Below are 27,883 nucleotides of genomic sequence, written 5' to 3'. Positions count from 1 at the left end.
ATTTTTCACAGTTGCAAGGGACCATTTCTCATATGAAATCAAAACATTCTTAAAAACATGAACACTATTCAATCATGTGAAATTTTGTTGGACTTGATTGTAAGATCTGTAATCAGCTAGAAAAATGCATACATATATAGTCTTCCGTGATATATATGCACACAGAACTAGAATTCAGCTCCTCTGCTAAGTTATAAGACTCTAGATGAGACTTCGTCACTGGTGAAGAAGGTGGGTAAGGAGAAAGGAGGGGGGAGAAAGGCAGTAATAGTTATAGTATAAATTTTAGCTGGATGCACGTGTTTGTGCAGGGCAGGAAAGCAGCAGGGCTGGCTATGGCTTCACTGCTGGGAATGCACAAAGGCACACAACTGTGAGTGCTGCAATACCTCCAAAAAATCGACAAAGCAGAGAGAACTTAGCAGGGACAGACAGCACAAAGTCTGGAAGGTTATATATAAGGAAAATGTTATTTAAAAAAAAAAAATAAATCACTAGAAGAACTAGAAGTTGTGATGATGGGGGTTCGCCTTAATTTATGGAGAATGAAAAGAAGAGCTATCGGGTTACTCCTGACAAAAGAGCAGGGGAGTTTTGCTTTCTCTCCGCTCCTTGGCTAAGAGGGTTCTAAACATAGAAAACATGCAGGATTGTGATCAATCACTGTGACAGTGGGAAGCTGGAGGGATACAAAGACAATTCTTTACTTGTAACTTAGATACTTTTCTCCTCTTTTTTGTCTGTTTGACCTATGGGACTGTACCTCTTTAGGCTCAAGAAAATACAGCACGTAGTTCTAAGGGTTTGAACTATGTGCTCAAGCATTATCCTAACAATAAAAAGCTCAGACACAACATACAGTCAGTTAAATTGGGAGTGCACTAATGAATGCTCTTACAAAATCTAGCCTTGAAATGAGCACAACGCTAAGATCACAAGCAGAAATAGGGTAGGCACGTCTTGTGTATTTACCCTGAAGAGCAGAATCTGACTCATACTTAGCTCAGTTCATAGGAGAATAACCAGGTGCAAGAGTAGGAAATTACAAAGTAGTGCATTAAGGTTGGATATCCAACAATCTTCTTGGCAGAAAAATCTCCCATATTAGAAAATAGTTCTCAGGAGAAGCAAAGGAAGCCTTGACATTTGACATAATTAAAGGAAGGAGAAAACACGCTACAACATATGCTGGTTGTTCCAACCAGCATTGGCATGTGGACAGACTGGATGATGTAATGAAAGGTTATTTGCCATTTTTAACTTGCATGATTCCATACAAGGGGAAAAAAAAAAAAAAAAGAGGGGTCATGAAAATGGTTTCTGGCTACCTGGTAAACTGGTGTAGCAAATTCAGGACACTTTTAGGCCACAGACTGATAAAAAGTAAGAAAAAATTACTTTCATCTGGTCATTTAAAAGACAAAGCTGCTTCTTAAGTGTCAACTGTGGGAACATTAAATAGGGAAAAACATCCACAGCAGATGCTCCAGAAAGCGATGTCATTTTTAACAAGTACTATAAGCCCTTATAACACCTCCAAGCTGATGGATCTTGTCCAGCATTTCCATTTGATGAGAAACAGTATTTACTAGCCTTGTCCTTGGTCTTCTTGGTTTTGGGTTTGTTGGTTTTTTTTGTTTGGTTTTTTTTTCATCACAGGTATGTCAACCTCATGATATTTGCAGAAATAGCAACACAGATTCTGCCATGCCAGATCTAATACTCCTGCTTTAGATACATAAAATAGCTTGAAAACACCAAAGTAGTAAAAGTGTGTTATAATATAACCATTTCTCTATGCAAGACCTTTCGTGATCTCAAATGTCAGTAAATAAGTTGTTTTAAATCTTGGGACTGAGGCAGCTCCTTTCAGTTTACCAGACAAGGCAAATCCTTCCACTACATACGTACGTTTGCTACGAGTCTGTTGTCTTTCATCACAGACTGCAGCTTTTCTCTCAGTATCAAAAATACCACAGCCTGTGTGGTACTACATCTACTCCACTTGACAATCCAGGCAACTGATTTAAAACCAGAGAACTTTGGGCTGAACAGCACATGAGAGACCTAGAAAAGTGCTGCAAATGCATTTTGATAACTCTTGGCAAGCTAAATGCTTAACTGTGCTCAAGGAACTAGGCTATAAATTATGCTGTCAAGTAGTTTCAAGGGCACACTAATGACAACCAAGTATTGCCAGGGAACAAGGCAGTTCCCATCGTGTTCCCTTCCTTCTGGTCACAGAACAGAGGCAAGGAGCTGGTAGACCAAGCTGGTTTCACAGCAGATACTCTTCCCTGAAGACATCCTCTTTGGCTAGCAGGTTTACTTCAGAGCCGACTTCTGCTAGCAGCACAAAGCATCCCCAACATGGGAAAATTTTTCGTAATATGGATTTATTGAAGAAAATATCCCATTACTTCTTTTTAAATATGCCTTCTCTTTAGTTAGTACAGAAGAACCACCAGTATTCTCTGGGTATTTACAGTCATTTCCTATTTTCTTTTCTTCCAAGGTTTTAGGAGCTATCATTGTTACTTTCATTTGTAACCGGCTGTTATACATTGCGTGCAATACAGAGTGGCAGTGTTGGGAAACACTGTACTAAATTCTCTTTAAACAGTAGTTCACTCAATTTTAATATATCTAATGGCACTTATTATCAAGACCTAGCATCTAATAACTTAGTAAACTACCTCTTTTCATTTAAGATTACAATCCCAATGAATTTACTTTTTTTTTTTTTAATTCTCTTCAACGGAAACAAAATCTGATGCAAATTTACATCACACTCCATACACAGAATTAAGTTACATTCTTATTGGAGCTATCTGTGAAATTCAGAAAGAATGAGAAATACAACTTTAGTGAAATCTGCTTTGATTCCTTCTCCACCACTTTCTGCTCCCATTACAGTCACAAACAAGTCAATTAACCTTCCCACGCACCATTTCAGTGCACAAAAACGTGTATAATACTGCTTGCCTGTTTCACAGGAGCACTAGGAGTTTCAGAACGTGCAAAGCTGACTCTCACCCACAGGCAAACAACTTCTAGTGCAAAGCTGTTATATAATTAAAGACCTATGATGTTAAAAGCAGCTAGCATCTAACAACAAATTTCAAAATTAGTAACAAAATGTGTATACACTAATGCAATAATGCCCTTATTTGAAAAATTTCATATCAGAAAGCTCAGGAAAGATAGATTCCAGTCTTGCAGAGTGCCCACAATTGGCTGGCGATTTTAAATTCCTCCTGTGTCTGTGGGAATTCATAGTGCCCTGCATTTCACAGGTACAGACCATCTGACACAGTGCTTTCTGCACATGGTATATTCAGGTCTCATAAGCATTCATGACTTATTCACTAAAGATGTGTGCTCATTTCTGTCTTCCCATTACTAAGAAAAACACCACGGGAGATAACAGACTTGGATCGACATGAAGTGGAGCAGTAGCAGATAACAAGCACATGGAATAGTTATTTTCAGCAATACTTGTTAAAATTCTGTCCTTTAAGGTGGATCACTTGGTTTTTTGAAACTGATTAGCACACAAAGCCAGACTGTGAACAGAGTCATTGTAAAATTTGGGGGTACTTTTACAAGGCCAATTCAGACAACTGGAACTGAAAAAGAAACAGAAAGCAAGACAAGGTATGAAGCAAATTGGGCCAAAAAGCTGTCCCCACATCCATGAATACTCAAAGCACAAACAAAACACTTATGAAAATCGGGGCACATGATATTCTAGTATCTCACGGGGATTACTTGGGAAGAGATGGAAGAAGGAAGAAAAACCACAAAAGTTCCAAATCCCCGTATATATTCAACTCGAGCAATATAAAAAGAAAGTATCTTACCTCAAGTTTATATGCCCTGTCCCTGCTGAGGGGCTCCAAAGGAAAACTCAGGTTATTCGCTTCTGCCAGGTAACGCAAATCAAAATAATACTTGGCATAAACACTGGAGGGAACATTAATATTAAACTGCAACAGCTCAAGAAATTGGCGTTCCAGCTCATTCCTGTAGAAAGAAGATAAATGTGAAAACATATTTCAGACTGTGCATTCTGAATGTAATTTACTTTAAATTGCAAATGCTATAAGCCAAGTTCATTTCTCATTCTTGCTAGATGCAATTATCCAAGCCTAAGGTCTGACCTAGTCTACCAAGTTCTACCAGCATGAGGAATATGAGCCAATGAGGAATATGAAAGATGCTGCACCTTGCGGCTGCTGCTGCAGTGGCAATCAAATCCAGGCACAAACTTTTGCTAGTGGAAGGGCACCCTCATCAGTTTAGCTAATACAATCTGGGAAAGAAAAGCTAGCAGGAAAAAAAAAAATTCTTGTAGTTTCTGCTGTACCTCCACTAGGTGGATCTGCACACACAGCTATGCAAACACAAAATGCAGACATGCCCTAAATTTGTCAGACATCTCTCATAAATGCTGCAACTTACTCTAACACCTAAATTACTGGAGAACTTATTTACTGTCTTCAGCCTTTCATAATCAATCATTTAGAACTAGTCATGGGAAGCCTGACTTTTTCAGCGTACTGTCTTATCTTTACAAACAGAATGAAGAAATTTTTCCCTAGGATGTGCAACCAAAATTCAGTGGTGATCATTTGTTTTTCAGCACCTAAACCAAATGTGTTTGTCAAAATACCTGATAGGAACAGAGGTCCTATTTGAGCTCCCACCCCATGAAAACTTTGGTAGAGCAATACTTTATTGCCTATACCAGTACATGAAAAAGCATGTTAAGAAATAATCAAATCAACAAAATTAAGCACTGGAAAAATTCATAAATTGCATGGTACCTAGACATCCTACATAATGCTTATGCAGGAACATATGATATCTTCAAAACAGTGATTTCAAGATATGAGAAATAAAAGAATAAATGGGTGGTAAAAGCTGTACATGTTTGCTGAAGAGTATAGGGACTGCACAGCTGTGTTCCTAGCAGGTATTGACTGACAATGATATTGCATTTAAGTTACATTTTGACTGCAGTGTAAGTGTGCAGGGAATCTGCAGGCAGTTGGCAATAGAAGAGGAAGGATCTGAGCATAAAAAGAAAAAGTACTGGTACAGTAGTTTTTCGGCACTGAATGATTTTTCTTCTTCTCACTCTTTACTCTTACATCACTCTTAATATCATAATCATTGTCCTTTCTTACCTTCACTCTCTCTGCACCAAAATTCTATGTTTACATAATGATAAATATTAACTTACATTAGAAGACTATCTAAAAGCTGGATATGGACTCTTTGGCATGAATTCACACTGTTGAAGATTCTAGCTTTTAAAAAACCCAAATTAAAACCCCTACATTTAAGACAGCTATCAATAAATACAGAAGATTATCTTTAAATGTCCTTTTTTACTGCCAAGATTCTACTTTCTGCAAGCTAAGCCTAAAGGTCTATGTTAATGGATAATATAAAGCCTACTTTAATGGAGAAAGACATTGGTTGTACCTCTTTTGAAGAGCATCCTGAAATCTTTAAGAAAAAAACATAGTCTCAGATTCTTACTATCCTCTAGCTCCCAGATTTAAAGGCCAAATCAGCACACTAACTACAGCTGAGAAAGAACAAAAAAATTAACAGGTATTTCTTATTTGAACTAATGTAATTTAACTAACCACCATACCCTCCTTCCCCTATATATCTACATTAGACTGCTTTAGCATATGCTTTCCTGTGGCCGCTCCTCAAATTTGCACAGAAATTCAAGGTAATGCTACGTACATGACCACAGATACACGCTGCACTTCAGTCCTCCCAAGTCCTCTGTTAGCTTTTAGGCACAGTTCAATGTACTGATGGTGACTTATAAAAGACTGAAAAGTCTGCGTGATGTTTTGCAAGATACACTTATGCTGAATGACTCACAGCAGTTGATGATTTTCACCTAGAGTTTTTCTGCTTTATTAATATAAACAATGAAAGCCCCCATCTTGCATAGAACTACACTTCAAAATCTTAACACTGTACTGTCCCAACTACCTGAAAAATAAGAAAGAAAGAAAGAAAAAAAATATCCACCAGACTAGGAATAGGAGGAAAAAGAAATATAGAAAAACTGGCAGCAGGAATATAAACAGCCAGTTAACAAGCACCAAAATCTTTGCTGGAGGATTCACAAGGAGCCCCAAACACACAGTCCATGAGCCAGATCACGAAGTACCATATAGAGAGCACAGGCTCCCCAAAGACTTCTGGTTTTGCGGTTTGCAAGAACCTTAAAATCTTTAAGAAGAGCTTAAGAAGCTAAAAACTTTTGAGGATGAGGACTCATCACAGTTTGGCTTAGGGAATGCGCAGGGCAGAAAGAGGGCCGACGTTAGCATGGAAGCACAGGTCCACCACATGAGTAATGGTGTTATATAGCTCAAGTGCAACTTCTAACAGTAGCACCATCACATGCGTTTGTCAAAAACAATAACCTCTTTTTTTTGTTTCCTTTCACACCATCACAGTATGCCTCATCACCTGCCTTCAAAAAAAGCCCTGAGAATCAGCAATTTCAAAACTCCTATTTATAACCATTCCTGTTTAATACTGTCATACGGCACAGTCAGACCTGCCAGTCTGCTTCAAGCTGTTCAGCACTCTACTTCAGCTTGTGTCCCAGCTTCAGAAATACTTTAAAAGCTCCTAGATTTGCCTTAGAGGAGGAGTGAATGGAGGGAGGCCCTTACTGCCACTGAATACCTGAAAGCATGAGAAAAGGATCAAGGGAGAAGTAGCTTAGCAAAATCATTCAGGAAACACTCAAAGCAGTCAAGGAAGCATTATCAAATTGTTCTGCATGGAATAATATTTCCCACAGAAATGTGAAGGGCCTGATTTTAGCTTCTTGCCCCTCCTACCCCCCCTTTGATTTTCGAAATCTCATTCTGTCTGGATTATGTTGGAAAAGAAGTAACATCAACCATCCTTAAAGTAGCTTACATATTTTAAAACAGATACTGAAATGGCATTGTGTGGTATTTCCCACCTCTATTTTGAAACAAGAGTTTTCCCCAAACTAATGAAAGTACCTACAGCATACAACAGCAATGCAAGCTTTGTGTTTTTCACTTTGACTCAGGATAAAACCCCCACCTTATTACAAACTGCTTGTTAATACAAGATTTAGAGATAACTTTTCTAATACTTGAGCAATGACAGCTACTCACAATTTATAAGTCTTATCTAGCAGTGTATGAGCATGCTTAATTTAAAGCAATCAGCTGACTCCTAACATTCAACCTTTCCCTTGCAGATCATTTTTAGACCTGCTATAAATCTGACAAACGGTGAACTATTAAGAAACTAAATTAGGGCTGCTTTAGCAAAAACACTTGGCCTTTCACTGCTTTGAGATTGCAAACTGAGATTCAAAAAACATTCTGTCTGTATAAACATTTCTTCTCATCTACTTCCCTCCTTCCCTCTTCCCTCCTCCCAGAGCGGTTATCCACAACAAACTCTCTTCAGTGGCTGCAATCCTGACTTAAGTGAGTTAAAGCAGAGACGAGTCTCTATACTTCTCATTACAGATACTTAGCTCTGCTTAAAAGAGCTCTGAAACACAAGAGATACTGTACTAAACCATCTTTTTAATAATGTCATTGTTATCGGTTCTTATAAAAAAAGGGGTGCACCAGTAGACTGAAAACGTCACTCTCTGCACGCAAGAGCCGCAGTGGCCCGTCAGGGCATCCAGCCCCTGGCACCATCCCAGCGCCAGTTCCACCCGCAGCCCTTCCAGGGCCGCTCTCGCACGCGTGCCAGCTCAGGTAAGGGCACCTCGGAAAGCACGCGTGGTACGTGACTCAGCCCTGAACGTACAGATGATACAAACCCCAGGCGCTTCAGCCAGTATATGTAATAGCTGTTAACCAACCAACCGAAAAAAAGCACTAGGCTATTTCGTGAAATGAGCATTCATTTTAGTATTTGTAAACATTAAGATCTTAATTGCGTTTATTCTTATTACAGTTCTTCTTTTTATCACTGTTGGAATATACTCTTAATATGACTCAGGAGTATCCAGCCAGATACCACAACTCTCTATGCTGTTACAATATGCACTTCTTAAGAATGCCATCAGATAAAAAAAGTGGAAAAATGGAAATTTCTCTTTGCAAGTTCAAATACTAGATTTTTACCTTCTTGGAAATGAACTCAGTAGGATACACAGGGGAAAAAAAACCAAAAACCCAAAAGCACTGATTTTGGATAATGGTAATAAATAAGTGGGTGATCATCTGAGGGTCATTAGGATCACAACAAACTATTTTCCTGCCTTACATGTTAGTCTACTGTCTGTATGAAGAACTAGCACGACAACAAATGTTGCTGAAGTCAATACATGACGATTCATTGGATGTGGGTTTTTTTGTCAAGTCATACATTTAAATATTCTGCAGGTCTGTTTTCAGCACTGTGCATGAACATCCAGTGGTAAAATACACTTCAACCAGGAAACAAAGATAATTCATGTCTTCTGTGTAAGCAACTGTCAAGTAGACCTCATGCCATCTATCAACATCCACCGTGTTTAGATACAATGCAGATATACAAACTTTATGTAATTTATGAGAGAACTTCCCATCCCCCTCATACATGCAGATCTTGGCATTCATTGACAAAGATAAACATACTGCACTCACATGTCTTCGACAGTGATATCTTTCAGGATCTGGCAGTAATCCACGTTCCACACTGCCTGGTCGTCCCAAACTTTGGATGCCAGTAGAATTGCACCCAGTACAATTCGCTTCCAGTTTGCTGGACAAATATCTATCTCTGCATAAGTTAAAAGTCTTTCAAGATACACCTGTGGAAACACATTAAAATCAAAACTGAAACTATTTTGCTATTAAGTAGAAATGAAAACTATTCTTATAAATCCATTCCAGCGATTTTAAAACAGTAATCTGCTCTCAAGAAGATTCTTTGATAAAAACTGTAGGTTTAAATACATACATTTATACCAAGCTCAAGACTGGATGTGACAATTCATATTTTAGTTGACCTTTGCCTTCTGATCATGTTACCAGAAAAAAAACCTGTTATTTTTCTATCTGTAACTGTTAGTAATATAGTCATACGTTGGAATGAATTCAAATGATAGCTTAAATAAATTATTAAAATAATAATGTAAATAAATAAAATGCTAATTACTAACAAGGAAGGCAAGGGTACGCTATCAATAATAGTTACTAGCTATCACACAAACAACTATAGCTGTAATTCACAGGCAATAATTTATCAGATATGGCATCACGTCATGCCAGGCTCCTCTGGCGAGCCTGTGTGAAGAGATTCTATAGGCACCTATAGGATGGACGGAGGAAGTTACCACAGAAACAGCAAGCCGAACAGAGAGGAAAAGTATGTGCTAAGAAGGTAATTCGTAACAGTTTCCTCTGGACTGATAAACAAGCTCTGGAGATGAGTAACAGTAATCCTGCTGGGCCCCCAAGAACTGACGAACTCGGGACACCACAGTCTGGCCCCAACTGCCCAAGGCCACCAGCACGGGCTAGCATCATCCAGAGCTCACAGGACCCAGACCTCATCCAAGAGGGTGGCGGGTACTACTTACAAAGACTACAGGATGATCTCCGCACCACCGATGAAACAAGGGACCCCGGAGGGACTTTCTGAACACGTACCAAAAAGCTGCTGGGGAAGGCTGGAGGGTGTGCGCACGCACTGTGACCCTCTGCTTCCAAACACAGAGCTCGGCTGCCCACCCCCACCTCACCCCCAAGCTGATGCTCCAGCCAGGGAACTATGGGTGAATACGTGAGGGTTCCACAGGAGCGAATAATTCAACAATCTGTGTGAATAGCTACCTGCTACTGGTAACAGCAGCTCCATTGCATCAATAACAGACTGCTAAACAACACGCGTTCTAAGAAATACTGGTTGTGGGTGATCTGTGTGCCCCTCTACTCTATCCCCTGTTAGAACAGGGAAATGACAACAATTATGAATATTTACATGAGAGATGAACAAAACTGAATACTTCTGCAATCCACAACAGTTACACCGTTTACATACTAGCTGAGAAGACACACAATAAATCTCCTGCAGTTTGACTAAGTTAATGTTTATTAGCACCTGATCAAATAATACCCAAAGAATAGCTAATATATCCAAAATTCAATGTAGGATACCTGCTGGTAAGGATTTGAGGGGAAGGGGAAAGGGGGGACATGGGGGGAAAACTTTAAAACCCGTAATAGCTCACTTGTGATTTTCTATAAAGACGTGCACTCTTACAAGCACACAGAGGACCTTCAGTGATTTGTGCTTCTGGAAAGATCTAGCATCGCAGAAAATACTACTACTTAAAAAATAATAATTCATGTATTTTGAAGCGCATGTATTTTTATGAGTCACCAATAACATCAAGGCTGATTACATCCTTCATACAGTTTTGTTTGTTAATTTTCATAATTATGAAATGTACAAGTAATTAGAGCTTGGCAGCAAGATTACTGAAAACAGTAGACAGCTGTTGTATAATTTCAAGTTTTACAGAAAAAAAAACATTTTATGAAAAAAAGATAAAATATCTGAATACATGTAGATGGATATTCAGCCCACAAAATGAACTGTTTCACACACTCTGCAGTATAAATGGCATACTGAGTAAGAAAACCACGGGAAAAATACAAACTGCACAATATTAGACAACTTTTGTTCAAAGTGGCCACTACAAAGTATAAGTTTGCTTCCTACCCTTACTGAAAGAAAATAAAACTCGAGTTGCAGTGTCTGTAATGGTCACTAACAGTCATATTATGATGAATTTATGTGTAAAACGCACAAAATTTTCTCTTCTCAACAGACCACCTCTCCCAAGCAACAGATTTCTCAGTCCACTGTGAGGTTATTTCAAACAGGTTTCACTGCACTCTTCTGGCAATGATTTAAGGAAAATCAGATGCAGTCATTTATTAAGTTAGTAAATTCTGCTCTGATTCAGAAACAGAATTTTTTACTGCCTTCACTAGCAGGAAGGAAGTCAACTTGTTCTGCAATTTCGTTTCTCACCTGTGGAACCATTTGCTGTGCACGAAGGAGCAGAACTTGAAACTGGAAGTGCTTCAGCATGACAAAACAGACACATTTACTGCAACCAACAGTTAGTCCTGATATGCTACTCTATAAGAATACAGGTTTGCATTTACTGAAGAATAACCTATTCCTTGAATCTTGTAATAGATCTTATAAAACCCTCTTCACTGCATTGTGATAAAAAGCAATTAGGTGGTTATTCAGGTTGCTAGTACAAGAGTCTACACTGACTGACAGAAACTAGCAGGAGACTTCATGAGGTACTCTGATGAAAATACAATATACATGCAAAATATTATACCTACCTGAAAGGCTGCATATTTTATAAAAACAGAACACTGCTTGAGACTGAAGGACCAGCATTTTCTTTTAAATACCTAAAGATATTCTTCTACAGATGCTGAATGAAAATTACTTCTGTTCTAACAGAAGAAATACATGGCCGCTAGAGAAAACTGAAAACATTCCTTTAAAATATGTATGTTTTAAAATAATGTTGAAGTTTTTTACTTACCAATTTAAAACATTTTTTTAAGAGGGATTATGACTGATTTATAGATTACTACCAAAACCCACAAAACATTTAGTAAATACTTATCCCAAGTTTTGGGCATATCTTACCTTCAAATAAATACTGGACTAACTTTAAACAAGTAACAACTAACTTATAAGAGGAGGGTACATACAAAATGGTAGATGAATAGAAATCTTAATTGAAAAAGCACCATCTCATTGATACTACCAGTGTCAAAATGGTTTCAATGAATTTTTTAAATTATAGAGCACTCAAAGAGTCTGAATAGTTACAGTATGTTGGATATTACAGACTCGTCAAATTAAAAAAAAAAAGTCTCAGTAAAAAGACCTTTGGCTTTCTCACTGCCCAAAGGGTTCTCTATTTTTCTTGTGTTAATGGGGAATTAACCTTAATCTTGTTTTAGACACTTTGTTGAACTCAATCTATGTCATTAGGCACAAAAAGACAGGCATAATAAACATTAAAAAATCTCTGTGAAAACAAACTTATACTAGCTGTAAAGTCAGAATATTTACAGCATGAGACCTTCAGATAAAACCATTGATTTTTCAGGTTTTTTCTTAAAAAATAAGAAACGTATAGGTAGCAAGATATCACAAAACTAAAGCTGACTTTTTCAAGAGGCCAGATGCCAGGCTCCTGAAAACAACATTTCTTCTTTAGCTATGATTTGCCCATCTGCCATTCTGACGCTGAAGACAACCGTAACACTATAATACTGTAAAACAAAATATCACTAATTGTTCAAAAATTTATTTTCCTTCATAAGCAAGGCAAACCACTATTTAAGTACAAAATCACAAATCCCAAATTATGTGTCAAGCCCATTAGTTAGAGCATCACTCTGAAAGATTTTGATGTATAAAATTTGGTATTGGGAGTTTTGCCTATGAAGGCTTTCCAAGTGGTGTATGAGTCCAAAATAAACAGCACCATTTAAATGCTCTGAGAAACTAAAATTAAGTCCCTAAAAATAAGCAAGTGGTCACTCCAAGGCAAGGGTTCAAGACAGAAACTGAAAAAAAAGTGTCTAAGTGGGTGAGGTGGAAAGAGTGGTGGAGACTCAAAGGACTCACCTCTCCTCTAAGTGGCCCAGTAATACTTATAAAACCACAGAAACACAAAGCTCAGTAAAAAGGTGGCATATGGATCTCACCAGAGTTTGTACTACCTGATGGTTCTATTTAAAAGGCTGCCTTTTGCTTTCCAGGCAGCCTGTGTAAACAACACCCTTACACACTATATTGCACAAACTTGTTCAACTTAACAAGCAAAACTGCTCCTTGAATTATGAACAAACACCATTCCCTGGAATTGTCCCTGGGAAGCAGAAGACTTCTTTATAGAGTAACACACCTTGCTGATACAGGGAGCTTCATAAGCAGAAAGCGTATGGAAGCCATAGTACCATGCCACTCAAATTACGAAATGAATTTGCTTTACATCAGTGCTGAATTTGACCCTCAACTGCTAATGAAAACCTCTTAAATTTCAACTTGCCACACACAGTTTTAACAGTTTTGAATGAATACTCCACAGCTATAGATACACAAAGCATACAAAAATCAGAAAATAGTACCCTTTCTTATGTGCAGCTCTAGCTCAGAGAGAGAAAAAAGAAACAAAAAAGAAAACCAAGTAAGGATTCTGTTGTGGGCTCAAATGCAAACGTGTTCAGAGAAGAAAAAGTAAATTGATAAGAACAGATAAGAATGATATTGCAAGGAAAAACATAAAGGAGAATAATTCATGACAGATGAACTTATACCTTGAGCAGATGAATTTACATCTAAGTAAAAAGGGAGCATAAACTTGCTAGTACCTTCCCACCAGCACATACTTGAGAAATCAGCTTTAAAAATTAACTAGGAGCTTGATAAGACACTATTCTTATACTACCTTCATTACCATATTTGAGTATCTTCCAATAGCATATTGAAGGACATGAATAATCAATCACCCTTGAGTCCTTGGTGATAACTTGGGCTTAATTCCAGACATAAGGTTTGTTGGAGTGAGGCTCTGTATCATCTTCTGATAAAACTGAAGATGATAAATACCTTGCCAGGAGAAAGGTGCTTAGTGTGGCTTCTGGCTCCTTTCTTGAAAATGCCTTAAAAGAGACCATTTTGTTTGTTCACTTGCTGTGGCCTCCCTGACGCAGTCTTAGGTTTTAAGTGTATGTGTTCAAGTAAGAGAAGACAGAAGAACAAGATGACTTCTTGCAGCAAACATCTGTAAAAGTTTCTCAAGGTCCTCCGCTAATGTGGAAATTCACTGTAATCTAGGACTTGTCACCCAAAAATATGCCTATGCTTTCACATTAGTGTAGCTCTTCAACTTTCAATCAAGCCCACTCAGTCACACACAGAGTCTTTGTTCTAGCTCGCTCTCTCTAGCTCTAATTTGGAGAGAACCAGGTGACTGCAGATTGTGAAATTTAGGCTGGTACATACCTGAGCTCTTGCCCTACTGATGTAGAGCATCCTCCTAACAGCAGTATACACAGAGCCAAGTGAGCTCTGTCTCCTATGCAAACGTGAGAAAGTTCATTATTCCTCACAAATAGAACTCTTGACCACTGTTTTCATCTCAGAGCATTTCAATATATTAGGCCTAGGCCATGGTAACAGCCCAAGGACCAAGATTTTGACTTTGATGGGACATAAGAGTAAAAAGGAGAGGCAGAGTCTGCCATGCACTCGGCAGCCTGCACTACTGAAGGGGGACGCTTCTGGCTGCTGCAAAGATGTGCTGAATCAGTACAGACTTTTGGAGAAGGGCCAGGTGGCTCTCAGCCCGTTTGAAGAAGGCTGGTGGGTAGTTAGTGACTATGCTACTCATCCCAAACAAACTCGTGGCTGGTGGGAGAACACCACCTGCTTTTGCTGGCAAAAGCAAGCGAGTCTTCCCACACGCAGGCAGGCATGCTCCACCTCATTTAAAAAAATAGAAAATAAAATACATCACTGAAAATGTTGACCCTGCAATGGTAAGTGTGACATATGGAACTGCCATTTGTATGGAATTATGCCTATACATTGAACAGTGTCTTAAACACAGGTCATTTTCTTAAATATGGGGTTTGTCTCAGACTGTGTTCTATGCGGTTCAGTATATTTGTGCGTTGCAATGAATTTCACTGGCTTAATTTTGAAAAGCAAAACAATTTCTACATGTTTTTTAGGACTAGCTGCTGCAAAGTCATATTATAAAGCTGAATTTTAAAAGCTCATTGTAGAAAAGAATATTGTAACTTGCATCCCAGAATGCTGGAAGAAATTTACTTCTATGTCAAAAGACCAAAAAATGCAGAAGCAACAATATGAGAAACGCCTTTTTTTTGTTTTTTAAACAGAAGTCTGAAAAACCTCATCTCCTCTGCATTATTTCAGCAGGCCTTCCTTTATAGAAACAGAACTAATAAAAGGTAAAATGAGCTTTTAGTATCTAGAAGACATAAATTAAAATAAATGCCATGATTTGCCTCCACCCACTTTTAACAGCTGTATCCATGCTTAAGAATGGAACTAAAGCTTAAAACAAATTGAAGCTGTTATACCAATGTTACTTTTCAATTAAATTCATCCTTTGCAGTGCCTCTTCTGAAAGTAAGCTTTTGTGGCAAAACTTTTGAGCACTTCTCTACAAAACATTCAGAAGTTGAATTCCAAAAAGACAACAGATTTACTCTGCCTTAATTCAACACCTAGTTCTCCTCAAACACTTTAATAGCTTCCAAGAGCCATCTTCATCACACCTATCATTACCCACTTAGTTCTATGACTGTATGCTTTTAGATTATTTACAGAACAATAACAGGACTATTTAAATAGTCTTAAATAAAGTAACTGATGTGACATTAGCAGAAACTCTCAGCAGCTTCAAACAACATATCATTGTGAATTTTTCCCAGCTTGCAAAGAACAAGTATAACTCAGGTTTCATACCAACAACACTACAATCTTCAAAACTCATTTGTAACGTAATTCAATTCCTAGCTGAAATGAAAATGCAATTCTGATCTGGAAAATACCAATGAACACTGGTCCATCAATATGTTTTTACTTACAAACTCAACACCTCAGTAGGCTAATAATGGAGGTATCAGACTCTGTTTGGGAATGAACCACATGGCTTTACATGACTGTCAGTCTAACCAGCTTTGATGGATAACACTTGCAGCTCATTGGAGACATTTTAATAACTTGAGCACACATCAGAAGATACACTGCACAGAGTCAAGATTTCAGAAGAGCAATATTGGATTATTATTTTCCACCTCTTTCCACAGACTCGCACCAATATTTTGCAATGATTGACCTTTACACTTGGAGTATCAGCAAATTATTTAATCATAAATGAAACCAATTGGGTGATTTTCCTTTGTTAAGAATTCATTTACCTGAATTAAAAAGAATTTAATTCTATTAATTAAATAAAATTACCACTCCGTGGGTATAGATAATCCTAAATTGGCTTCGAGTTCAATGAACTCTAGAGAGGTTCATTAGCTTAGATACAGCACCACAGGAATGTAGTTAAATGGCTTCCAAAGCCATTTCAGGTCCAGCAGAGGTACAGAACCGATTTGTTTCAGCACGTATCTCGAGCTCATGAATCTGCCAGACCCAAAATGACTCCATGCTGGCCTAGTTTGGATGCCTCTGATCTTAACTCTCAGAACTTGGACTTGTAATAGCACAGTGGAGAAGCATTTAGCCATCCATTACTACCGCTAGTCCTGTTTGTTTTTTTTTTATCCAGACACTGAACTGTAACATGGCACAAACTAACAGGATCAGCAATAGCATCCAAGGCCAGCAGTGCTGCTCCAGCAGGGCCACTGCTGAGCCAGAACTAATCCCTGGGGTGATTATTTGCAGTTGGGTGAATCTACTCTGGACTTCCCGAGTGCCTGATAATAACCACAGCATCCAATGTTGTCCCAGTTAGCGAGGATGTCCTGCTCCCCATGATCCTGGATAGCAGAGAATTGGTTACACAACATCCCAATCAACAGAACATAAATCCGTTCAAAGAAACAGGAAACTAAAGACAGCACTGAAGAGTTAGTTTTAATTAGTGCAAAACAGCATCTCATTTTTTCCATCTCAGAGGACGTTGTAGCGTACTTTGTATATTATATAATACTCTCAAGTAGAAAGAAAAGTTAAAATACCAGAGAAGGTTTATTTCTTCTTTTTTTTTCCCCCCCTTCAGGAGGATATATACCAAATATGAAAGTGTCAAATAATTTCATTTCAATATTTCATAATCCAAAAGAACACTCAAATTTTATTAAAATCTTACTATGGCTTCTTTTAGAAGTTTTGTTTCTCTTTTTTACTTCATTTTGAAGCTGTTCAACATTAACTTCCAGTACTCCACTGACACTTCTTATCATACTGGAGTTGCAGTCTAAGCACCCAAAATACTCTAATTCTTTTTTTAAATGGAGCAGGTCATCTATGGAGGTTATGAAATTTCCATCCTCGGAGAAACTCAGAACTCAACTGGTCAGGCCTTGAGCAGCCTGATCCAGCTGGCCGTGCTTTGAGAAGAGTCCAGACCAGACGTGACCTCCAGAGGTCCCTTCCAACCTAAATTATTCTGTGATTATATCTGTCTGCAGCACTAGAGTTTCCTGTGGTGCAACATGGAGAGGTCAGAAGTTGTGCATTGCCTCCAAGGAGGCTGAGTGGGAGTCTCAGCACACTAAAGAAACAGGCAATCACTGAGGAATGTCACTGACATTACTAGAATAATTCTGAATTTGGAGCACCAGCAAAAGCAAAGCATTATCTTTTCTCATGCCGTTTTTATATCGCTTTATGTCAAATTCTATCTCTATTTTACCAAGAAAACTCTAGTAGCTTTAATTATTTCTCACTTCATTTACACTAACAGAAAGGAGACTATGTTTTTGGTATTTTAATTACCATAATTGAGAATCTACAAATGAACATGTATTTCCAAAAACCTCATTCCCTCCCTCTCCCATTTAAACTCCATCTGAACTCACTAGGTAACCCACATTATAAGTTGCAGGAGCACAGAATAACTAACGAAGACAGTTTCCATCCCAACACATCACAGTTCTCTCTCTTTAACAAGAAAACTTCAGTGTGTCACAATGCCTTGAAACTAAAACAATATTTGTATGGAAAAAAAATATAATCGGTAGTGGGTCCCATATAGACAAATTATGGCTCTAATCCAATCACTAAATTGCCATATGCTCTGTTCCAAGGAATCAGCCAGTTCCCTACCACGACTCTCCAGAAATAACTGTGCTTTGCAATTGCCCAGCTGGGCGTTTGAAATGTTCCATAAAGGTCTGGTGCCATCCATTTGGTGGAAAAGGACATCACATCACCATGGTCCTTGCAAACTCACCCAATTTTTATTTCTGAGACCAAATGTTGAAAAAGAATAACAAACACAGTCACAAAACTCTGAAAATGTGAACAACTGCAAAGTACCATTGTAGATATTTATAAGAAGCACTAATGGAACTGAGAGGAAAGTCACACATCCCCAGGTTTGCCCCCTAATTTACTCATTTTAAGCCAAAGATCTATAATACACATAAAACACACTCACACTGTTAGGCAACATCGACTTTCCAGTCTAAAACTGGGATCAGTATTCATTCCTTGCCCACGCAGAAGCCCGTAGAGATGCATCAGAAAACAGACACTCATTCTTTGACTGAATGTCCTCTTCTCTCGGGGATTTAAAAAAAATTCCCTCCCAACCGCAGCTTGAATGTTCTCTTTTTATTAAGTGTACATCCCAGCAGGCCTAAAGCAAGACTTGACTGAGAGACGTATGAGTATTAAATGATACTCATTCACGTATTGTATGTTAAGACTACAGTCAAAAGATGAGAATAGCCCTAAAACCAGGGACCAGAATCTGAGTCTTCTGCTCCCACCAGTACGAAGGCCCTGTTCCTCTTGGCCTTCTCCAGAGTGTACCGTGACACACGGTCAGCTACCAAGGGGCTCGGGATCCACAGCACGGGTGGAGAGACCTTCCCTCTGCGCCTGGGAGACCTTCTTCAGATGTGGCAAAGCGGTGGGCTTCAGCCATCTCCCAGGGAACGCTTGAAGCCCAGGACAAAGGTGGACACCAACAATATTGGATACAGACAACTCCTCTCATGGGTTCCTTGCACGAGGTGGAGCCCAGCTTCCATGCTTTGCCTTGTCCACCCAACCACACTCACGATCCCTTATGGTCACTGGATGGTGAGTGACAGTGACAAACCAGGCAATAAACAGTACTTTGCTTTGTACTCTGAGGTCTTCGGAGGAACCTGCATCTTCTATTAGCCGCATAAGGATCAGTCGTTATACTGGGCCAGCTGAAAAGGACCTCTGCTGCAGCTCAAGTGCCTCTACGGACTCTGATCACTTTCTTTTGTGTTTTTGTTTTCTTTTAAACAAGTATCAGATTTTTGATACTTCAATTGAAATATGAAAAAAGAAAAAAGGTCTTTTATCAGCATTTAAAAGTAAAAATATCCCCATGAAAGGAAATCAATTAAAAGGTTTCTCATCTCCTCCAAACACACAGAAAAAAAAATTCTCCTCAAATAACTACAATTTTCACAACACAGTTGAAGAATATTCTCTCTCTACCTAGTTGGTGAAGAGTACAATAAGAACTCAGGAACATCTGGCTGGATTAACTAAATCCCTGTTTTTCATAAGGAGAATTTATTCTTATGTACTTCAAATTTCAAATTTGCCGGTATCAAATCCTCTCAGCCACAGTATGAACTTTGTAACATATTTCAAAAGCATGCCCCTCTGAACATCACAGAAATAAGTCAGCTCATGTATTCTATGTATTTACATATCACCGTACCTGATCAGTCTATAGCATAGACCTAGCGTATTTGCCTATTTGCAAATTTCAAAATATATCCTCTTTGAAACTACTATGGACACAGAAATATATTAAGAGCCCTAGATTTGGCCTATTTGCAAAAAACCCAGAAAGTCATGCCAAGGCAAAGCAGAAAACTTGGAACATTCCCCTCTTCAGGTCTAGTTAATAGGATTGTTTTTACAGAACAAAAGAACAATGCATAAATATTTAATTCTCATGACATGCAAACACTGTATTTTTTTCCCGTTGGTATGGATAATGTTCCTGTTCACGTTTCTATTTGCTATCCAATTAGTAGATTAACATAAGTACAACTTGCCACCTCTGCACTTGAGGAGACAGTGAAGATGAGGCAGGCACTTCTCAGTTTTAGCAAGGGTGGGAATACTCTGGGTCAAGGGAGAAGCACATGTATTATTCTTCTCACAAAGGCAGGTCACAGAGTATAGTTCAGCTGTTCACTGGGACAAAAACATTATTTGCAAGACTTTAAATTAGCAATACAATTCTTAAAACTAATTTTATTCTTACGGTATTATTTTATAAATAAATATTGTGAATTAGTATTTAATTGTTTCAACCAGAGATTTTAATTTTTCACGTATCAGTATGGGAAATCTCTTGGCAGCTCTGGAGGCTGTGTGAAAATTAAATTTTTTGTTTAATTATAAATTGGTTTTGCTGTAATAGTGGAGCCTTTAATTGAAATATTTTAATTAAGTGCTTGAAGCAACACAATGCTGGCTTTTTGCTGGAGACTAGCTTATCTAACAGTCTGGAGTTTCACATTTACTTAGCTCCTGTGCTGAACATACAGACTGCTATATAACCAATTGTAACTGCTTCTACCTGGCTAATGGCATGTAAAAAGACAAACAGTGAGTGCATTCAACTACACACCTTAGACTATGTTAATAACTTGGGCAGTAAAAAGAGGTGGTTAGGACTTCTTAAAAATAATCAGAGTGAGTGAAAGAAAGATAATAGTTGTAGCATCTTGCTCAAAATGTACTGTGATCTCCAGAGACCTACTTCGTGCCTTCTGGCAACCCTCCCAGGAGGAACAAGTGGCAGACAGGGCTATCAGATTGCTCTCTGACGGACAGCCAGACTATGGCAAAACATAAGCTCCAGCAGGGAACGCTGCTCTCTTCTTCTCCAGACAGGATATCAAAATTGAAAGCACTTGGAGGGTTCATAAATAGCAATATCAACACTATTAAGATTTCAGGAGTGTGGGGAGGGGGGAAGGGTTGATTGCTTTTTAACAGATTAATCTCCACATTTGAACATTTCAGAAACAACACGATTTGCCTCTGGGGCCCCTCCTGATGACACTAAGAAATAAAGAAACAGGATCTAGAAGTACAGAGGAAACTGAGAACAGCAGCAGCAGCATTTCATACTTGTAAAACACTTATTTATCCAAAAACTCTGAAGCTTTCTGGAAAGAGGGGTCAGGCAGGTGCTATTATCCTGAAAACATGGGCAAGAATAGCAGAACAGTAACACTGATCACCCGCACCAAATCTATCCGCAAACATCTGCACAGCTGCTTTGAGAACTAGGCTATAAAACAGCTAATCTGTTACCATTGTGTGGGGTAAAAAACCCAAGCCACCTACGCTTTCAAGCACTAACAACTATGGAAACTGTCTCTGTAATATAAAAAATGAGTTAAAAACATTCATACTTAATTGCAGATCACACCAAAAGAGTCACTTGCAGAGAAATTACATGAGAACCAGAAGAGGCAAGGAAGTAGTTACAAATGAAAGATATTGAAATATATGCCTGGGTGACCAAGATTTGTGCGGAAGAACTTTCCATGCATTGCAATAACAGGAAGATATTGTTATTAAAAAAAAAGCCCTCTTCCTTTCTACTAAACAGTGTCCTCATTGATCAAATAACCTAAGATCAAAGAACAGATAACTACAACAAGGTTCCACTGTATTTGACAGTAGATTAATTAAATTACAGAATAACATACTGATTCACACAACATATCTTGCCTCCAGCAGAAAACACTTAGGAAGAAAAGGGAGAAGGACAAGTACTTAGTGCAATTATGTAAAAGAGACAGACAAAATGTCATTTCAGAAAACAAGTAATGGCTGGGTCAAGTAACTAGGTAGAGAGTTTAAAATGTAAGGGTGGAGCACTGCAGGGTGTTTCTTGCCCTATTTCTCTCATATTCCTGTTCTGTACTGGCTAGTGCAATTCATTCTGACTGTCCGAAGGAGAAAAGCCTGCCAACTAATCTTAGAAGCTAAGGCAGAGAGATTAACAGAGGAAATGAATAGGTCTGGGCTTCAAAATCCACCTTCTCCAATTTCCCCTTCTTCCATCTAAAGTGCATAACAAAGCTGTTATGAAACCACATGTTGTAGTGGTAAAAAAACATTTTGTTTTAAAATCTCCGAGTCAAGAACATGGCCAAAATCGTGCCTGAAAGCTGAAGAGGCTTGTCAGAGTTGGCAGGATAAAAACTTCAGGAAAATTAAGGAATTCTCAGCTGGTGGAGATTACTTTAGCTCCTTTAATCCACATTGCTATGCTGATCCACACCAGCTGAAAATCTGAACCTTCTTTTGTGTCATACTATTTTTAAGTAGCTAAACTTCAGCCTTGAGTACAATTGTTCAATCCTATGATGTGGTCCTGAAAGACAAGTACAGTGCAAAGTAAAAAAAAGCCCTCACCAACATGTCCCAGTCACTCACCGAATCCTTCATGTGCCTGTCAATTCTTATTAGTGCTATCAAATTACCTACAGCTGTTCCCGAGTCTCTGCTGGGAGCTACAAGATACACAGCAAACCCCCCAAAACTGGAAGCCTTTCTGCTTTTAACATTCCCTCCTGTTCGGACCACTTATGCCACCTGCATTTTCTATTAGTCTCCTTGGTAGCCTGTAACATTATCACTCTGTGCGGGCAAGACGTAACCCCGGCTTTTGTGCTGCACGTTACCCAATCTCTTCTTCCATCACTTAGTCTCCCGAAGAAAATGACCTGTAGTATCTCTTCCCATCAAGAAACTTCCTTGGTCTCCATGGTGAGAAAAAAATCCCCGGTAGCACCTAGATTTATTAAATCATACCAAGCCAAGCTTTGAGAACAGAACTGGGTCTGTCAGATGGTTGATGTCATCTCTCAGACACTCACCAGGGTGACAATGGCACATTCAGCAGTCAGTTGAGCAGCACTGAACAACGTCCGAACAAAGCGGTAAATCTGTTTCTGCTCTGGGTCATGTTTGTCGTAGTCTGGTGGCACTTCGGATTTCTAAGGAAGAAATACTTCCAAATAGGTGACTGAAACAAAACGAAGCAGACAGAAAGAAAGACAGTTCACATGAAAGGGAAGAAGAGGCAGATGAACTTACCGAAAGGGGATGAAGGTTTTCATCAAAAATATCTAAGAGCATTCTTCCGTCTGTGTCCCTAAAAAGCATTAAAACCAAAGTAGTGTCATTATCTGAACATGACAGCATGCAGCTCTCGTAGACACAAGTGTATCGTTAAAACTCCAATACTCCTCATGCTGTGAGGTGCTTAGAAACACTGCAGAAATGTGATTTTCAAACAGAAGTTGGACCTATTCTGCCATAAGGTTCACGTGTAACATGAAATCCATATTACAAAGTATGCTAAAATTTTCAGCTTTCAGTGTCCAAGATACACAGCTTTTGTGCTCTCTACTGTAAGGCTTCTTCACAGCCTAAGAAGTACTACTATAAACTTATAATAAAATCAGGCCTTTTCTGAGGGCATGAATTTCTGAGGACTCTCCTTTTCTTAACTTCATTATGTTAATCCCTGCAATCTCCTAATTCCTCCTCCTCCTTTATTGACAACATCATGAACATTTACAGATATGCAACGCTATTTTTAGTTATCCTTCAGTTAATACATACATAATTCCCTTTTTATTTATTTGGAAAACCCTAGCCTACTAATGATTTCTGTAAGCAAAAAGGAGTACATACAACAAAAAATTCAGACAAAATAATATTCCTATTCATTGGTTTTATTTGCTATTTCTCTCTCAGATCCCTGTTGCTCAAGATCAGCATGCAAGTTGATGCAACTTCACAAGCCTAACATCCAGCATGCAATATAAGATTTTTGCTGTGTGTAATCTTGGCAGGAACACTAACAATCACAAAAGCGAGTGGTATAACAGTACCAGTTAGAACTGGACACTTTCTGGACAGATGCATCCATGTGACCTACTTATTACAATCCCATCTTTATTTATAGCGTCCCTGGTACTCTGGTCAGAGTTCTTAAGAGAGAAACCACTGAATATGTTTTCTATCTTTACTCAACCGTACGTGTCTCTCAGAGCATGCAAACATGAGTTTCACAGTGGATTCACGTCTACAAAATATATTTATTAGCAGCTAACATTTAAAACTCAACATCTGAAGATGACATTTTTTCTGCTATAAAGCCTGCTAACACTGGAAATAAACACTTTTTTTTTTTTAAAAAAAGGAGTACCTAAATTAATACAAAAAACCAGACTGAAATAATTACTAGAAAATTCCTAATAAGCAAGGATTTTAGGCCAGACTCTTCTACCCCTACAAAAAAAGTCTAGTATCTTAATGCAGAAGTAGTCTCACTGGAATCATTGATGTGCTACAGTGAACTGTGGACCTTCACAATGAGAAGAGAGAAAGAAAGAATTTCCTATTTTATTTCTTCATGCTGTAGCTGCTGCATGGTATGAAGGCACATTTGATTGCCCTCAAAAAACCTACTACACCAAAAAAGAGTTGAGAGGTTTTTGTCTTCACTAGAACAAATTCACATTGTTATCTTTCAAAAATGGACAATCTACTAACTGATCTAAGCATTTTTCATTGTTAGTTTGTTGGGGTTTATTTTGTTTATTTATTTAGCAAATTTATTTATTTACCAAATTCACCAACAGTTATGCATTCCTCCAAACGTGTAGTCTTTCACCACTTGTTGAACAAGTAAGCACAACAAAAGCTGCAGAAAGCCAATCAATATAACAATGATGGGGGACACTGGGAAAAGAAGGAATGATAACTAGAATGTTACAATCAAATGAAATGTGGGAAACATATGAATATTCTATTTCATGTATAGTTTCTCAAAAAACTGGGACTGGTGAGAGTTTGGAATATTAGGAAGTAATTTAGTTTTAAGTCTACTCTCCAGGAGAAAAGGAACAACTAAATACTGTCTGAACTCTTCTCTGGCAAAGCAGATGCTTGATTCGTTTTCTGTCAAAACCAACCTTGACTCTACATAAGAGTTACAGCGGTTTCTTACTCCCCACCCCTCGTAATGAATTAAAATCTACCACAGACATCAACAACTAACTTCCTTTTCGCCTATAATGCCAGGAAACAGAACATATGTTTTGCTATTGCTGTTTCAGCAGCAAGTACAACTGAATGCCATTACCACGTTGTCCCTCCGTTCCTAAATCAGAGACGACCAAAGACAGAACAGTCGTTTCACATCCTTCATTTCAGAGTCGTTAACTGACGTACGCAAGCCTGCTCCGGCATCACTGCTGAGACCATCTGTCCCGAGCGCGGCAGAGGGCACGTTCACAGCACGCACCCGCCGGGCAGCTTCCGCGGGGAGAAGCGGCAACCAGTTCATCCTGAATAAATCACCTCTCCATCCCAAAAGGGAAAGGACAGACAGCAAGTTTCCCAAGAAGATAACATTCAGAATGTATTTGTTTTCAAGATGCTGACACGGGACTCTTTATTTTATGAAGGTTTAGCCTCTCTGTCTACTAGTTGTAGGTCAAATTTGCATCAAGTGCTGTAAAACCACGAATGGGCATATTTTACTGCAAACAGAAATCGGCTCCGTGGCAATCGGCACAAAGTGAGTCTGGTGTACTTTGGCTCTGGATACCTTTGACTATGGATTCCTCTGACTCTGGATTCCTCCTGCTCAACTGTGAGCTCTTACTGAAGTTTCTCACCCTCTGTAGTCCTGAATGTGCCCCATTCTCCTGAGCCTTTTACTCAGCTGGCATGACACTTAAGAGAGCACTTAAGAATAACTTATTTCCACAAAACTTTAGAGTCTGATTATCTTTGAGATCTCTGTTCTTTAGTCAGGCACAGTAAAAATTGACTAGTTAGCCAAACTAACCCAGGGACGATGGAGGAAAGGGGGAAAAGGGAACCACAGATGGATAAACAAGTAATCCAAGCACGATCACTAACGCCTCATTTTCTGGGAAATGAGATTAAAAGTTTGCGAGAAGATTCCACTCCAACTTTTGCTTTACATATTGCCATATTTCAGTCCAAGGCACACTGACGTCTTGGAAAATCTTCTAAGAGCTTTCAGCAGGGATCAAGCCCTAAGCATTTCTGCCCTTGTGCACTTCTGAAGGTTTCTCTTTAGATGTCAGCCTTGTTTCAAGAAGTGTGATGGGTTCCAGTGACCTGAAACATGGTCCTGAATGACGTATCAGCTTAACTTTAAACTTAGGAGTAATTCCTTTTGTTCTAGTTGGACTTCTTACAGTCCAGAAGAAAAAAAACATGTAAGTGGCCTGTTAGATCAAGACCTAAACCAAGTTCTCTGAAAAGACACATTGAAAAGCCAGGGACACAAAAGTCACTTAAACTATTTATACAATCTCTCCTTAGAAATGTCAGGAAATACTATTTTATGATACTGTGACATATCATGAGGACAGGGGACTTTAAGATACAAAAGCACAATTCAGCATGAAGAAAGCTAATTTATGTACCAAGTTACTTTCTAGAGAAGCTATTTTCTATTCAGTTTCAATCAACTTGACTGAGCAGAGATCTAAAACATTCTACACCAAAAGAGATAAGCCAGGACCTGCCCTGTTTCTGAGGCATCTTGAATTACTTCTATTCACAATGTCACTTTTACTGTATAATTAATGGTTTTTATTTCAAAATCCATTAAAATTAACTGATCATCGATTTACACAGTTAACTTTACAAAGATGTAGCTAAAAAAAAAAATCTGAAAGACACTATTCAGTTTTCTCTGTATGTAATTGCAACATATGCAACAATGCAGAAGTGCCCAGTGCACATAAAACCGAACACTGAATCAAAGTTTTTCAATGCTGAACTGTACTTCCAGATTTCTGTGGTACATAATCCTTATTTTCTATTTTTCTAAGCAAAATAACATATATAAAAATGCAAAGGAGTACGTTTCTCATTTCTAGCATGGGAAATAAGAAAACTACTACCCAAAAACATTTTGAAAGGAACAGAGCATGGATTTTTAGGGTTTAGGCAGTTCATTTGTTTTGATTAAAGATATCTTCAGTACAAGATTTCATTATTCACATACCTGTTTTTGATGTGGTAATATATTGCAAGAGCTACACTGTAAAGAAAAATACAGAGTTAATATCTCAGGACTGTCAAATTATATTATTTGTCATATTAACATGTAAATTCAAAACCTAGCACAATGCATGACAAAAAGTATGCTCAACAGCCTGTTTTCTTCTGTTCACTGTTAGATACCAGGAAAACTGCTGTAAAGAGACAATTTTGTATTTGTTCAGCACACTCCAAGTGCCTCCTTTTCACTAGCAATAAAGTACCTTACAAAAATACTCACATTCCACATACGAAGTTGCACATAACCTTCCATTTAATGTCCTACTGCACTAAAGTCAACAATAAAACTCCTACTGACTTCCAAGGTCGAAGATAAGAGCATCACAGGCATTGGACATTCTCCTTTATTGTTTGCTAATGCTGCCAGGCTAACATGAAATGTTTTAATCACCATTGGCTTACGATTTTATATTTAAATCCATTAACTTTTGGCTGTCTTTCTATGTAGTTACTCACATACCAGACTCAAATACCAGGCTCCTACAGTCTTATGGCATCAAGTTACTTATTTTAACTCAGGAAGACGACTCCCTGAATAACATACTGCATTATGCATTTCCCATGTTCTCAACCACATACCAAAGTACCTTTGTTTATATTCTGCGCAAAGACAAAAAGTGTCCTTTTATTCACAGAAAGCTACGATTTTAATTACGTATACAACTAACTGATCTCGTTCACATTTGAGACTGAAGAAAATTAAGACATGGCTTCTCATGGTTATTCTCCAGTTTCCAATTCACGACTCCAGCTTTATCGAACGACACATGCTTTACTCATAATAGAGCTTTACTGAAGGATAAAGCAGAACTAGCACCCTCCCTACTTGTTCCAGCAGCATAAAACCCAGTCAAAGCTAAAGTGGAAGGAGCAGGGAGTTCACCGATTCTATTTGTCAACAATTGGTCTTGTCAGTAATTCACTGTAAGAT

The 27,883-nt window shown here is 38.4% G+C and overlaps 1 protein-coding gene across 5 annotated transcripts in view; it reads right to left on the bottom strand.

Annotated features, from left to right (window-relative positions):
- Positions 1 to 27,883, bottom strand: part of CCNY (cyclin Y) — a 130,502-nt gene that overhangs the window by 5,078 nt on the left and 97,541 nt on the right. For 4 of the 5 annotated variants that reach the window (XM_069778139.1, XM_069778142.1, XM_069778140.1 and 1 more), the window contains 5 exons: positions 26,897 to 26,932; positions 22,930 to 22,987; positions 22,710 to 22,829; positions 8,679 to 8,845; positions 3,864 to 4,026 (listed from right to left, as the gene is read on the bottom strand). In XM_069778139.1, the coding sequence (XP_069634240.1) occupies positions 3,864 to 4,026; positions 8,679 to 8,845; positions 22,710 to 22,829; positions 22,930 to 22,987; positions 26,897 to 26,932 (544 nt within the window). Of the gene's footprint in view, positions 1 to 3,863; positions 4,027 to 8,678; positions 8,846 to 22,709; positions 22,830 to 22,929; positions 22,988 to 25,838; positions 25,860 to 26,896; positions 26,933 to 27,883 lie in introns of those variants that run through there. The other variant, XM_069778143.1, reaches the window with a different exon arrangement.

The sequence above is a fragment of the Haliaeetus albicilla genome, chromosome 2 (assembly GCF_947461875.1).
Source record: "Haliaeetus albicilla chromosome 2, bHalAlb1.1, whole genome shotgun sequence".
NCBI lineage: Eukaryota > Metazoa > Chordata > Aves > Accipitriformes > Accipitridae > Haliaeetus > Haliaeetus albicilla.
The sequence above is the reverse complement of the archived record's forward strand: the minus strand, read 5'-3'. Positions and strand labels throughout refer to the sequence as shown.